The 15,627-nt window shown below is 38.6% G+C and overlaps 1 protein-coding gene across 14 annotated transcripts in view; it reads left to right on the forward strand.

Moving 5' to 3' along the window:
• The first annotated feature begins 206 nt into the window (after positions 1–206).
• GPHN (gephyrin) overlaps positions 207–15,627 on the forward strand; it is a 636,202-nt gene continuing 620,781 nt past the window's right edge. For 5 of the 14 annotated variants that reach the window (XM_043556386.1, XM_043556392.1, XM_043556394.1 and 2 more), the window contains exon 1: positions 647–1,380. In XM_043556386.1, the coding sequence (XP_043412321.1) occupies positions 1,317–1,380 (64 nt within the window). In that variant the 5' untranslated portion in view covers positions 647–1,316. Of the gene's footprint in view, positions 1,381–15,627 lie in introns of all 14 variants that reach the window. The other 9 variants (XM_043556388.1, XM_043556390.1, XM_043556397.1 and 6 more) reach the window with 4 other exon arrangements.

Here is a 15,627-nt window from a genome sequence, read left to right on the forward strand (position 1 = left end):
CAAGGTGAAATTGCCAACGGTGATTAATAATACATTTATGAAAGGTACATGAAAATAAGTGACAACAAAAACTATTTTTATGGTAATCTCACATCCTACAAATGATGAAATGAAACTCAATTGTCACGGCCTGGCTTCTACTTCCAATCTTTCGATCGTGGTTCAGGGGCGAGGAACACGTTGTTCTCATTCTCTGAGATTGGTGCTTTTCATCTAAAAGCAGAGACCGTGGTGGTGATGGAGCGTAAGGCCACGAAACCACGGGACACCGGGAGGAAGAAAAGCCAGGTATCCCCATTCAGGATGCTCTGCTTCGCTTGTGAGGACCGTCCTGTGGGTACACACTTGGAAATGGGATCCTAAAGCAGAGAAGAAATGGAAATCCTCCAGCAGGGCGAGCCGACTGACGAAGCAAGCGGGAAGGTGAGGCGGGACAGGGTAACTCCTTCACTACGGCGGGCTCTCGGTTTCAGTGGCCACCGTTCTGCCACCCACGTAGCTTTCTAAGCCACTTGCAGGTTTCCTGACGCTTTCATGGGGTCGAGCGGCTGCACGAAGAAGCCCCGTATGCTGAGTCCTTTCCTCCTCCCCTTGGGAGAGCGGCTCCGCGGCCCGGAGAGCTGGCCCGCGGCTAACGACGACGCGCTGGCTCGGCAGGGGATTGCTTCTGTCTGGGGCTCGGCTGAGGCGGCGTTCGCGTCCCGCGCGCACCCGCTCCGCGTTCTCCAGCCAATCCGCCGCTACTCGCGCGCCCAGGAGCGTTCCTCCGTCCTTCTCGGGCTGGGCCGCCTCCTTCCCGCTCCCAGTACTCTGCAACCCGAGCTCTCACACCTCCCCTCACTCTCCACGAGTTCCACGCCTCGCGGTGTAGCTCCGCCCCTGTCCCCGAGTCCGCCCCCGCAACCCTCCGAGCGTGTGCACTCCTTTCCCTTCACTCTCCTGCTATCTAGCCGGTCTCGGTCTCGCTCCCCGCAGAGCGGTCTGGGTCTCAGCGGCCTCGTCGGACGCCTCCGCGCGCTCTCCCCCTGCGGCCCGCCCCCCGACCCCTCTACCGCAGCTAGCCTCCTCCGACCTGGACGCGGAGTCGCGCGCTCTGACTCCGCCCCCCCCCACCGCGGACTCGCGCACTCCCGGCCGGGCCTCTCCCCCGCGCAGGCCGCGGAGCGCCCGGCCGCCTCCCCCTCCTTGCCCGGTCGCCGCGAGCTCCCCGGGCGCTCTCGCTCTCGCGCTCTCCGAGGCGAGCGCGCTCCCGGCCCGCGCGCTCCGGGCTCCGGCTTCTCCCGGCTCCTGTCAGTGCGGTGACTGCGCTGGGAAACATGGCGACCGAGGGAATGATCCTCACTAACCACGACCATCAAATCCGTGTCGGAGTCCTCACAGGTAACCGGGGGAGGAGGTCCGGGACCGTCGCGGCCGCTGTCCCCGACTAGTCTCAGGCTTCTCGTCTGTGGTGACTCTTCTCTGCGGCCTCGGGAGGAGGGAAGACTGAGGAGGGGGACGGGGGGGCGCGTTTTACAACCGCTGAGAGCCGCCGGAGGTTGGGGTGTTCCCGCGGGCCCCCCAGGAACTGGGGCCGGCCCGTGGGATATCAGGCCCCAGTGCCTTCGCAGCCGAAGTCCCTGGCCCCCGGGGACTGAGGGGCTGGTGCGGCGGGCGCTGCGGGGCTCCTTGCTGCCGGTGCAGGCGGCGGGATCCCGGCTCCGCAGCTTGAAGCACGCCGCTCTGACTGGCCGGCGCGCTTCCTCCGCCAGTGCTCGTCTTAGAGAGGGGGGATTCCCGTTTCCACCCCCTCCCTCCCCTCCCCCCTCCGCTGGCGGCCCCGCGCTGCCGTAGCTGTGCTTGCCCCGGGCACCGGCCGGACACCACACTGGGGAATATCAGGCGAAACTCTGCTCTGCCTCAGGCTACCCGTCGCCAGTCGGGCATCCCCTCAGCCACCCGTGGGACACCCCTTGTCTGTCCCGAGAGGTGGGGGATCGCTTGCACCCAGACCTCGGAAAGTGTCTGCATTCCGCCTTCCCCAGCAAAGGGCCCTCTCTCTGCCCGCCTCTTGGTTTTCTTAGAGGGACGGGCTGCACCCTGCGGCCGGGGCTTTTTATTTGAGAGGGTAGGATTCCCCGACTTGGGCTTCTCTGTCCCCCTCCTTTCTGGGAACCCCCCTCTCCGGTTGGTCCTAAGGCTTGTGAGCAGCGCACTTTTCCTGGGTCTCGTTTCCCTCCCTCGCAGAAGCTGTGTGTGCTCTGCATGTCTGATTCCGTTGCGTTGTATTTGGGTAATATCCCTCAGTTCGGCGGTAGGCAGTTGCTGCAGGGCATGACTTCCGAGATGAATAGCAAGCCAATTTGTTGGGGGTTCTGCTGTGGTTCTGTAATTGGCAAGGTTTGTGTGTAATTCAGTGGCGAAGTGGGGGTTAAAGAACTATATTTGGAATCTGAGGGCTTAGTTTGGAGTGAAGGAAATCCAAGGCACACTTGCTGTGATTTTGGAAAAAGAAGAGATGTAGACGGGAATCCTTGTGTCTCCCTAGTCCCCCGCCCCTCACTTCTTATTTTTTTTTTCTCTTGTCAAATTCTGACAGGTTGAGACGGTGCTCGAGAAGGGACTAAATTGAATGAGACTTGCTTTTATTAGGTAGAAAAAAAAATCTCTGTCGGTAGATATTGAGTGCTAAGCTTATTCGGCTGCTGAGTTTTATGAAAAGGAGATATCCGTGGCACCCCTTCCTCTCTTTTAAGTAAAAGGGTTGCCTTGCCGTGGTATTCTTTCCAGATGTTAATGGTGGTTTGTTGAATTTTCCTAATGGAAAGCCCCTGGGATAGAGAAACTAGTGTAAGCCAGTTGCAGGGAAGGGAACCCCCCCCCCCCCCCCCCAGCAGATGATGCGCTGTTCTCTTCTTTTGGTGCTGAAACTGTTGCCTTGTGTGAAGATTCAGTTGTATCAGAATTCTTAGAGTTGACACTGCTGATTTTCAAAGAATCTAATCACGGGTGTAAAAAATGTACAGCCTCTATCAGCCTTCAACTTGCTCTTTACAGTCCAGCCAGTTTTGAAAAATGATAGAGTAGTAAGAGTGAAGCTTAATAGAATCCAAAGTATTTCAGCTGTCCATGGAAACGAAAGGTCAAAGCTGTTTTCAAGTTAAACCATAGCGTTTAAAAAAAAAAAACATTTTTTGTTGTTGTTAATTTAAGCTTTCCCTAATAGTTTTATTTAGTGAATCTTCTTACCTGAGTAAAGTGACACAGTAGATAGGTGTACAGAATGCTTTGAAAGATAACAGCCCTTATGTCTATCCCTACAGTACAATAGGGATAATATTGGTATGGAAACAACTAAAGAAACAATGTAGGTAATTATTGTGCTGCTATTTAAATAAATTACGGTGTGTTCGAGGGCTAAGTGTAAAAGGAATTCCATTCCCAGATGAATTAGGAGCAAATGTGACTATCTGAAGGGAGAATTTGGTTCATTTTCTAAAGGTAAGAAGAAACTGGCATTTCAAAGGGGAGTTGAAAGTCAGTGGCAACCTTATAAATGAATATATTGTGAGGATGAGGTTCTTGAGCAGAATAAAAATGAAATGCAAGGACCTTGAAAAGCTTAGGTGGAGTAGGTAGGTGGCACAGGCAAGATGTCAAGGAGAAAACTTTGGCAGTGGAATTAACAGTAATCTGGAGAAGCTGTCTCATGAAAATGAGGTACAGTAGTTTAGGGGGAAAAGTCTAGCGTCAAGAATAAGGATATAGCTGAAGGAACGAAAAAGGAGTTTCAGAATTGGAAGAAATGGTAATGGAGGACAATAGTATGTGATGATAAAATGGACATGTGAAGTCAGAAATAACTTATGTTTTTACTTGAAAAGTTATAGTCAACTTCGACAGAGCCTGGAAACAGAAGAATCAGAGGAAAGAACACCAGTTCTCAGTCTGCAAATAGAGGATGTTTATTACAGACAGCTTAAAATTTGTGGTCTTGATATTCCATATGATTTTGTGCAAGAAAAAAACCCTACAAAAATGAAGCTATGTTGTGTGATTTTGTGTCTCATATAACTTAAAGTTTCGCAGTTTTACTGTGTAAAAGTTTTCTTTATTGAACTTAGTACTATGACTTCATACTTAAGAAAATTGAATTAAGAGGCCTCACTTAAAATTGTGATTTTATGAGTTATAATTTGTGGCTCTCTTAAAGGCAGAGAGCGTGTTTTAGAAAATATCTTCTACATGCTTTATGATAATGATAAGTATTTTTATCTATTTTTAAGAGGTGACTGAGAGTATTGTCTACCTATGCACACATTTTACAATGTGTTTGTATTTTGGTGAAATTGTGTTGTCATTTCTCAAGTCTTTAATTGACTTTCATTGTGACATTTTTTAATTATCTGTTGAAAAATCATATGTATACTTTGAAACTTCTCATCCTCTGTATTTTTTTTTAGTCTTCATCTTGGCTATGAATTTTGCAAATAGATGTAGTATGCAGTCTGTTGAAATTCTCATCAAATATTAGAATTTTGAAACAGTGGTAGGAAAATATTTAGCAGAGGCATTTCTTTTTGCTTAATGGTCTTGAATCATTTTGGACTTGAAAATTAGATTATAATAATTAGTGTGACATGGCTATTTTAGTTATGCTAATTATCAGGAAAATGGGAACATTTAGGTACATAAAAATTGGTTATCATGGAAACATTTTAGGTTTATAGCAGACTCATTATATATTAATGTGTCACTTTTCACCTACTTTTTTCTATTTCTAAATAAACTCTTTATCCAGGGAGCACACTAGTTCTCTAACTGTTAAACCTTCACAGAAACATCAGGAAACTAATGAATGCATGCATTTATATAATATAGAGAATGAGAATAGGGATCTGTAATCACTACAAGATATTAGAACAAATATAAGACTAGATAATAGAGATTAAAAACTAATTGTAAAGTAGAACACCAAATATATTACATATAGGCAGTATTTTAGTCATTCATAAATAAAGTCATTCAAAATATTTAACAGATTCTAAACCGAGGAGATTATAATCATGTAAGTCTAGAATTGTTGAGGCATTTATTTTATTTCATTCCTCAAGTTTATCCTTGTACATTTTCTGAAAAGCTTATTTATTGATGTTTATATATCTTTGTTTTGAGAATAGGTGTTGTCATTAACTAGGCAAATTAGTATTGCAAACCAAACTTAAATTCTACTGAATGGAATTTTGTGTTCAGGCAAACATACCAATATTGATCTGTATGACCATTGTTAAAAAGAATCCTATTCCTCAAACTAGGTCATTCTTTCACGAATTTTTGGTTGAAATCACCGTATTAGAGAATTAAATGTTTAGCTAAAGTAGGAAATCATTAATTTCTAATGAATATACTATCATCACTGGCTAACAACCTTATAAGCTGGCAGTACCTATGTTGTTATATATTAAGAGTTTTAACTATATTAAAATCATGTATGACTATTTGACATTAACTGAGGTGTGGAGAATCAGCAGTATGTTGCTGGGGAAGAAACAATGAATAAGAGTCTAATTTTATTCTTACTGGTGATACATTCGTATTTAAGGTGAATAAAGTACTTTGTGAAACACTCAGTAAGATAGATAAAACTTATACTTTCCTCCTGTAAATAGGATTGAAGAACAAGGAAACATATTTGGAATTTGAGCTGTTAAAAAAAAAAGAGATCCTAAAAAAGAAGCAATGAAACCACAAGAGATTTTTTTCCTTCACATCTGGGCAGAGAAGATAAATACCACAGAAGAAGAAAAGATTATTTAACCTGCCCAAAAGTATTTGGGACTGTAGTTAGTATGGATAGCATGCAGTCTTGCTTAATTTTTGAGCAACCACCCCAAAAGCAAAAGTCTAATGAAGTATCTTCATGTAGAAGTTGTATCCAGGTTGTTCAATGAATTCATAAGTGAATTTGTGTTCAATATATTAATTTTAATTAAACTTTCTTAAATTTTATAATTAAACAACCCGATTATTTTTACAGTTTTTCCAGTAAGTATGCATTTTGAAAGAATGGAATTAAACTTACTATATGCTTTAAAAAAAATTCCTAATTTGAAAAATAAGGGGGCAAGGAAATGAGATGTGATAAAAAGGGGCATTATACAATTTGTGTCCTGCTTTTCATATTGGGTACATGATATTGTGTCAAGGGATACTCTTTAAGGATTCTAAGTCTTAGAATCAATTTTAGTCTTACTAAGTCTTAGTATCAATTTTACTTGACAATGTATAATTTAAACTGCTTTAAGTATGTGTAAATTAGGAACAGAATGTAGAATTCACATGAATTGTTAAGATAAAATTAGAAACTTCAAAGAAATTTCAAGTAAACCCATTTTACAGCTCCAGACCTCATCAATCTTCTCTGTTATTGGTCCTTTGACACCAAAAATTTAAGGAGCACTGGGTCATGGGAAGAACACTAGAAGACTGGCTTTCTAATGCTCGATTGGCCAGTAAAGTTTTGTAATATTACTTAACTCTTAGCTTTTCTTCCCACTAACCAGAAGGAGTCATTCTTTAAGATCACTTTAAACTCTCATGGCAATGTTTCTATACTTTAGCATCTTGAACAACTGGAAAGAGAAATATAGGATATCAGACTTAGTTAATATTTTTTGTCTCCATAATGAAAATCATGATGGGAGGGGTTAGAAAAATGCAAGAGAATAAGAAACGGAAGAAAAGATAAAATTTCAGAGGTTAAGTCCTGTCAGTATAAACTGAAGGAAAAATACTTAGATTTTTTTTTCACTTGGAAATTTTTGTGTTGGGGCACCTGGGTGGCTCAGTTGGTTGAACTTCAGACTTTTGATTTCTGCCACATGTCATGATCAATCTCATGACTCGTGAGATTGAGCCCCACGTTGTAGGACTCTGCTGATAGTGTGGAGCCTGCTTGGTTTTCTCTCTCTTCCTCTCTCTCTGCCTCTCCCCCTCTCATGCTCTGTCTCTCTCAAAGTAAATAAACATTGAAAAATTTTTGTGACATTGATAATCCTCTGTTATCCGTAGTTTCACTCTTATACTTAATTTCAGACTTAGCTCAAGCATTACTTCCTCAACAAAATCCTAGAAATTATTCTCTACAATGATGTCTTTGTTTTCCTGCAGTATTTATAAATGTTGTCTATACCCTGTAATCATGTATATGTGGCAGGCTACAAGGTATAGTTTTAAAAAAGACAAAAGTACTTTAGAGTCAAACGAACTTAGATTTCAGACCCAGATTTGGTCTTTATTTTGGGAAGTCATTTAATCTCTCTGAATTTCAGTTTCCTTCTCCAAAATGAGGATGGCAATACTTATTTCACAGAGTTGTAAGAACTGAGATAATGTATGTGAAAATGCCTACCATATATGTCTAACTTGGAGTGTATATTTAATAATCTTCCTTTTCTCATCATATGTTGCTTTGATGCAGTTTGGTAATGTCTTCATGTATAAACATCTTAGTCAAAGTAGGTTTTAAAGTTCTTGAAACAGAAGATTGTGTGCTTTACGTCTTTTGTGTCCTTTTGTTGTAGCACCTATTAATGAAGTAATGGCATAGGAGATGTATAATAAAAAAAGTTGGGTGGTGTGACATTTATATAGTGGCTTAGGAAGCAGCTACCCAAAAACACTTAGGTTAACCAGAACTTCACTGTTACTAGTAAGAAGATGGTTCAGGGGTTTAGTATTTTTCTATATATTGCTAGTAAGAGGATGATATTAATAATGTGTATTTGAAACATTTTTTTTTCAACGTTTTTTATTTATTTTTGGGACAGAGAGAGACAGAGCATGAACAGGGGAGGGGCAGAGAGAGAGGGAGACACAGAATCGGAAACAGGCTCCAGGCTCTGAGCCATCAGCCCAGAGCCCGACGCGAGGCTTGAACTCACAGACCGCGAGAACGTGACCTGGCTGAAGTCGGATGCTTAACCGACTGCGCCACCCAGGCGCCCCTGAAACATTTTTATACTATCAGGTTTGATATATTTGCTTCTTAGTTGATGGGCAAGTCTTATGAGGATTATTTTAGAGTAATTTTATAGTAATTTTTAAAAATGTCATCTAAAAAATGAAAAATTTATAGGTTGAAGAAATTCTGAAAATGTTATTTTGAAGGTCAGTTCTGATGGTCAAAATAGCATAAAATAGGAATCAAAAGTTCTGCGTCTTCTATGACTTTCAAGACACTTAACTGCATTTTACCTCTGTTTCCTTAGCTTTGAGTGGGGGTAATTATGCTTACTTAATAGAGTTAATGTGATGAACAAAGGAAATAATGTATTCAGTATTCAACATCTATGTGCTAGGGTCTGTGCTAAAGTGAGGGATACAATAGTGAATAAGACAAATACAGTCCTAGTCCTTTTGGAGCTTATATTTTAGCATTAATAGGAACACGCTATTTAGTCAACTTGGATATTGACAAATTCATGCTTCATTTATGTTGCATTTAAAGGAATAAAGTGCTTCTATATTTTCTTTTTGATGTAGATTACTTAAGTATAAACATCAAAACTTTTTGTGTAAAGCCATTTTTGACACAAATTTTTTAAACCATTACATATTTCCTACTTTCTAACATAGAAGATATTGAACATAATTTATTTTTGTTCAATCAGGTTTAAGTAATTATAGCTAACAATTATCAGGCCTATATACATGGTATAAATATGTTCAATTTGTTCTAAGCATTTGGCGCATGTTATTTAATCCTTATGGCCTTTATAAGTTGCCCTTCACCTTCTAGTTTCTAATCTACTATACCCTTGGGAAGCACACAAACTACCTTGCTAAGAATTAAACATGGTAGCATATCCATTTAGACTTGCAGGTCTAAAGAATGATTGTTTTCACTTTTGGGTTGAGGGCATTAGAGAAGGAATGGTTATTACTATAAGACCAAAAGAAATTTACATATTTCTTTGTATTTTGACATTTCAGGATCATGGCTAATTGTGTCTGCCTGATGCTGAAAATGTTAATAAAAATGCAGAAACTCATGAAAGGAAGAGACCAGCTTGAGTGCTAAGTGGAAATGTACTGTTAAGTTCTTTTTTTTTTTTTTTTTTTTTTTTTTTTTTACAAACATTAAGAAAAAAGTATACTTAGAATTAATGATCTTTAAAGTCTAATTCAGGTTAAGAACTTTTGGATATCTTGGACACAAGAAATTGAATAGGGTAAATACTATTTTCAGACACAAAAAGGATGAAACATTAAAAATGTGATCACCTTTTCTCCCTTCCACTTAAGAGTCAATAGTGAATTTTGATCCTAATGCGAATTTAAGAAATTATGCTATGATAGCATTGATGTCTCCGTGATAGTAGTTACATTTGAATTTAGTTGCAAATGGGATAGCTTCTGAATACTTAGCATGTTGTTAATGAATTTTAAAAACTTACGGAGTATGTTTGTGTTATTGTAAAATATGTAACAGTACAGAAAGGTAAAGTGTAAAATTAAGCCCTACCACTCTACTTTCCCAGTCTCTTTCTCTCTAGTGTTAATCATTTTTAAGATTTTTAATTTTGGGGTGCCTGAGTGGCTCAGTTGGTTAAACATCTGACTTCAGCTCAGGTCATGATCTCATGGTTCATGAGTTCAAGCCCCCCATGGGGATCTCTACTGTCAGTGCAGAGCCTGCTTCAGATCCTCTGTCTCCCCCTCTCTGCCCCTCCCCCACTCACTCGCTCTCAAAAATAAACATTTAAAAATAAGAAAAAGATTTTTATTTTTGTTCTTCTGTATACAAGCATATGTTTATTACATCAGAGTTTGCAAATTGGCAGACCGATGGCCATAACTGACCAATACACATGATTCATTAGGCCCCGGCTGTGTTTTTACAAAAAAGTGTGTTTCTAATATTTTAAAAATATATTTCATATAAACCCATATTTTTAACTTTTTAAGACTCAGCAACATGGCAACCTCTTTTTCATATGACAATAGTTGGTTAAGTGGTTGTCCCCTGGAAATAGAGCATGTGTTCTCCAGTTTCTCTCAATTCCCACTGAACCTATTTATATTCTTTACCTAGCTCTGTCATTTGAATTTGTGATCTTTGCTCATACATAGTATTCTGCACCTGCCACCCTTTCCAGCATGTCTTGGACATGTTTTCGTATTAGTGAAAATAATACTAGTTAACTTTTTTGAGAGCTTACCAAATGTAAAATGCTTTTCTAGAGCCTGTCATAGAGCCTATTAATTTAATCCTCATAATGGTATCACTGTTTTACAGTTAAGGAAATTATAGCAGAGAAAGATTAAGTAATTTGCTCAAATTACTGTGATGGGCGAAATTTAAAGGCCAAGCTGCACGTCGAACCCATGTAGTCTCTTCCTAGAGTGTAAGCTCTTAACACATTATACTTCTTGGCATGTAACAATTAGTTCATATAGATATTTTCTTTTTATGCTGTATTTAATCATCAGTCATAGGTTATTCTGTATTTAATCATCAATCTTCAATTGATGAACCTTGAGATTTCTAATTTTTCACTGTGACAAATGTTGTAGACAGTAACATTGTACATTTATCATTGCATATTTGTGAGTTTTTTTAAATGTAAGATTAATTACTCTAGACTTTTTGGGTCATTGGTATATGAATTTTAAAATTTTGATAGAAATTAGAAACTTGCCTTCCAAAAATAATGTACTAATTATAATTAATATTCTCCTCTTCATTTGGTATGATCTTTTTTGTTACTTAACTGGTTCTTTTGAGATCTCTTTCTTGAATTACATATGTGGATTAGTACCCTTTTACTGCAAATGACAGGTACCTAGCTCAAAATTAAGTGAAAATGGGAAGTTACTAATTTACGTAGCTATGTAGGAGTATAGAGGAAGAATTGATTTTAGGATCTCAAGCAGTGTGATCAGGGAATTAATATAATCGTGAACTCTTACTCTTCATTTCAGTGCTTTGTTTTCCTGAGTATGATGCAAGTTGCTCCTTTGTCCTTCTTTGAACCAATCATTATGACTAGGAGAGTGAGTACTTTTTTTTTTCATAAGAATATAGTCTATTACATCTTTTCCTTTTTCTCCTGCTTTCTCCTTTTCCTCTTTCTCCTGCTTCTTCCATGAAAAGGGTTCTCTGGCAGATAGTTATAAATTCAAACTGGAGCAAGTTAAGTTGTGAGAATTAGTGGGCTAAACTCAGGACCCCTTAATATCAATAGTGGCTAATTGATTTGTCGGTTAACTATGACTGACTTCCACTTCTTCATGCTGTGTTTAAGAATGCTTACTTATCTAATGACATTTTAGAATAGTAATATACGTGTAATAGTAAGATTTTACTGGTTTTTACAACAGCCTTTTTACGTTACTTTATTTTAAATTTTTTTTTTTCAACGTTTTTTAATTTATTTTTGGGACAGAGAGAGACAGAGCATGAACGGGGGAGGGGCAGAGAGAGAGGGAGACACAGAATCGGAAACAGGCTCCAGGCTCTGAGCCATCAGCCCAGAGCCTGACGCGGGGCTCGAACTCCTGGACCGCGAGATTGTGACCTGGCTGAAGTCGGATGCTTAACCGACTGCGCCACCTAGGCGCCCCGCTTTATTTTAAATTTATGATCAGTTATGGGTCTTTAGTCTTTTTTTTCTATGAACAATCTCTCCCAGTGTTTTCTAAATTTTGTTCTAGCAACACTTCTCTGGGAGATATTACAATAGGTATGGTGTGAAGAGGTTTTTCTTTTCTTTTCTTTTTTAAAATTTTTTTAATGTTTATTCATTTTTGAGAGACAGAGACAGATATGAGTGGGGAATGGGCAGAGAGAGAGGGAGACACAGAATCTGAAGCAGGTTCCAGGCTCTGAGCTGTCAGCACAGAGCCTGACACGGGGCTTGAACTTACGAGCTACGAGATCATGACCTGAGCCGAAGTCTGACACTCAACTGACTGAGCCACCCAGGTGCCCCAAGAGGTTTTTATTTTCAAATAAATTTGAAAAAAAGTGCTGTATAACATCCCTTCTTTTGGAGATTCATAGTATATTAAAGCATATTAGCATATTAAATACATGAGTGATATTATGGTTGTGGATCCTGTTGAACTTTAGTCTAGTGTTTCTAAAACTTTTTGAGAATGGAACACTTTCTCAAGGCACACCAGAATTCAATACTTCTTTGGGAAATTGTGTTTTTTTCCCCCCTATAAATGGTCTTCTGGAAGTCTGTGTAAGACCCTTATATTTATTATTTTAGTTTTTTGCTGTAGAAATATTGGTTACCTATAATAATCTCCACCATGAAGATTCTTCTAGTTTGGATTTGTGTGTATATATATATATATATATATATATATATGTATATATACGTGTGTGTGTGTGTGTATATATATATATATATATATACACACATACACACATATTCAATTGCTTACCAATTCCCATTTCTTTTTTTTTTTGTATTAAAATATTGACTGAATATATTATTCAGAAAATCTGTGATAGTGAAAATTAGAAAGAGCAATCTTGTTTTGTTATTATTACATGAGAAAGAACATTGGATCAAATTGTTTCGGATTTTTCCAGTGGGAGTTTGGTATCATTATCTGTGAAGTGTGAAGTTGAAGAGATGCTCTCTAAAATCTCCTTCAGCTCTAAAATCTTATTAATCTCAAACTCAGAACATGCCTCATATTTACCATTCTATTATTGCTTGTATTCATGTTATCTACAATCTGTTACTGACAGCACAATTATTGATCTGAAATGCCTTCCTTACTTCAAATAGGAAAAATTGCTAGACATCGACACTGACATTCATACCAAATATAAATGGAAATAAATGTCTGTTACTTCCACTGCATAATATGTGCAATTTATTTCCTTCAATATCACATGCTACAGAGTTCAAATCACAAAGTGCTTAAGATTTGGAATAAACATTACATACATGTAATAACTGTCAAGCTTAGAAGAATGCTAGTGATTTGGATGTATTGAAGTATTACATTTTTCTTCTTTAATTAACAGATATATATCAAGATCTGGAAAGCCAAGATTAGTACTCCTCCCCTGCAAAAAGTTGTAAATATTTTGCTTACATATTTAAAATAAAGCTGTTGTAAATATAAGACCTATAATTCTAATGAACACTATTGTTTTAGGATCACACAGATACTTGGAATAGTGGACTCTGGATTAGACCACCTGGGTTTATACCTAAATTAAATGAAGTTAAATTTTTAGAGTTACTTAACTTTTCTAAGCTATGGTTTTCTCATCTGTAAAATGGGGAGTAATACCAATGCCTGCCCTAGAAGGTTGTTGTGATAAGTGAGATAACTGTAAACATTTAATGAACGTGCCCACATAATTACTCATTAAATGTTTGTTTGTTGTAATAACTTTGAATGTAATTACCTTTATAAACATGGTAATGGAAATCCATAAATATAACTGCTATTATTATTTTATTATTATTTTTAAGTAAGCGCTTTGTGTGATGTGAGGCTTGACTCATGACCCTGAGATTAAGAGTTGCATGCTCTACTGACTGAGCCAGTCTGCTACCCCACTAATACATCTTTTAGATAACTGATCTAGTCATGGTTTATCTTCATGCTGTTTTTCCACTATTTCGTATTATCTTCTTTTAGGAGCAGCGTTAAAGATTATTATTATACTGGGGTTGTCTTGATCTAAATTCTTATTTTCTATCTTAAATTTTGGGCTGTTAGGGTAAGAAGATGGTATTTGTAGTGTAATAACTAATGACAATTTGAGATTTTTGATATATACATTTAAAGTAAAGTATAGATGGGAAACTGTTTCTGATATTCTTTAAGTCTTATTAAGATCTGTGGAGAAAACTGCCTCTACCTATGTGGGTAATTTAATGGAGTTCTATTCTATAGTAAAGAAAGTAGAAAAGTTTTAAATATTATACAAATGATGCAGTAATACAGGGTGGTAAAGCAATAGTAAAATAAAACTACATAGATGATTGTTGATTTGTAGAAGAGAGATTTTTAATTGGTAGATGAGGAAAAGAGTAAGCCCCAGGGATAAGGAGCCAAGACTTGGGCCTGATTGTGCTTGGATTGAAGTAACAATTAGTTGGGGTATAAGGCAAAGGAATATTATGTATAAAAAGGGGGAAATACTTATGAAATATCAGATGCCAAAAGAAAATCTGTAGAATTTACAGCATTGTGCAGATCGGTCTGTGAAGTATTATTAGGTGGAAAAAAACCCTGTCAACTATACATTATGGTGAAACATTCATGCTTTTCTGATTTTTAATGCAATTCAGAAGTGGGTCATATCTAATATATGAGAAACTTGAAATGGAGATCCCCTACCTGCATAGTAGGAACTGATAAGCAAAGTAATTATGGATCTGATTTTATTACTCTGTTGTTTTCCTGCCCATGATTAATATATTAGTCTGACTGTAGTCTGACTTGTTAACAAACAATACAGACCAGTTCAATATTGTCTTAGTCCTTTTGGGTTGCTCTAATAAAGTACCATAGACTGGGTGGCTTATAAACAGCAGAAATTTATTTTTCATGTTTCTAGAGGCTTGCAAATCTAAGATCAAGGTACCAGCAGCTGATCTGATGTCCAGTGAGGGTCCACTTCCTGGTTGATAGACAGCTATCTTCTCTTTGTCTTCTCACATGGCAAAAGTGGGAAGGGAAGTCTCTGGGTCTCTTTTTTAAGGGCACTAATTCCATCCTTATGACCCCATCACCTCCCAAAGGCCTCACCTTCAAACATCATCCCACTGATTTTCACATAATGAATTTTGGGAGGACACAAACATTCAGCATGTGGCAAGCATGTGATTTGCTTCACATTATGTGAGGCTAAAACCACTAAATATTTATAGTGTCATCCATCCTTTGAGTATGAGGAGTTAGTTGTAAAGTAGGTTTACATTTTAAGTCATTTATATATTAAAAACACTTGCCAAGTACTGTATGATAGAATTTACCAAACTTTTTCTGTAAAAGGCCAGATAGTAAATATTTTGGGCTTTCTGGACTATATGATTTCTGTCACAGCTATCAGGTCTGCCTTTGTAGCATGAAAGTAGTCGTAAACAATATGTAAATGCATGAGCACGACTGTATTCCAATAAAACTTTATTTATAAAAATGGATTGTGGGCCAGAGTTGGCACAAGAGCCATAGTTTGCTAAACCATGCTCCAAGACATAGTCTGTGTTAGAAAAGTATAATTCCAAATTACTTGTATGTGAATTGAACTTTTATGTTAGTTAAAATTTGCATTTATAAACCATCACAAAACTTAGTGGCTTAAAACTACAGTTTAATGCCTCTCACATTTCGACAAATTAACTCAGTGGTTCTGCTGTAGGTGGCATTAGTTGGGGTTCTGGTATAGCTGCAGTCGTCTGGGGCTTAAATGGGACTGTTGTCCAGGGCCTTGGTTCTCCTACATGTGGATTTATCCACATGGCTGATTCATTAGCCTCATGGTGTGATGGCTGGGTTCCAAGAAGCATTCCAAGAGCAAGCATTTTGAGAGGGAGGAAGCAGAAGCTGCCAGCCCAATTAAGGAATAGGCCTGAAACTGGCACAGCTTCATTTTCACCA

This window comes from Prionailurus bengalensis, chromosome B3 (genome assembly GCF_016509475.1).
Source record: "Prionailurus bengalensis isolate Pbe53 chromosome B3, Fcat_Pben_1.1_paternal_pri, whole genome shotgun sequence".
NCBI classification, from domain to species: domain Eukaryota; kingdom Metazoa; phylum Chordata; class Mammalia; order Carnivora; family Felidae; genus Prionailurus; species Prionailurus bengalensis.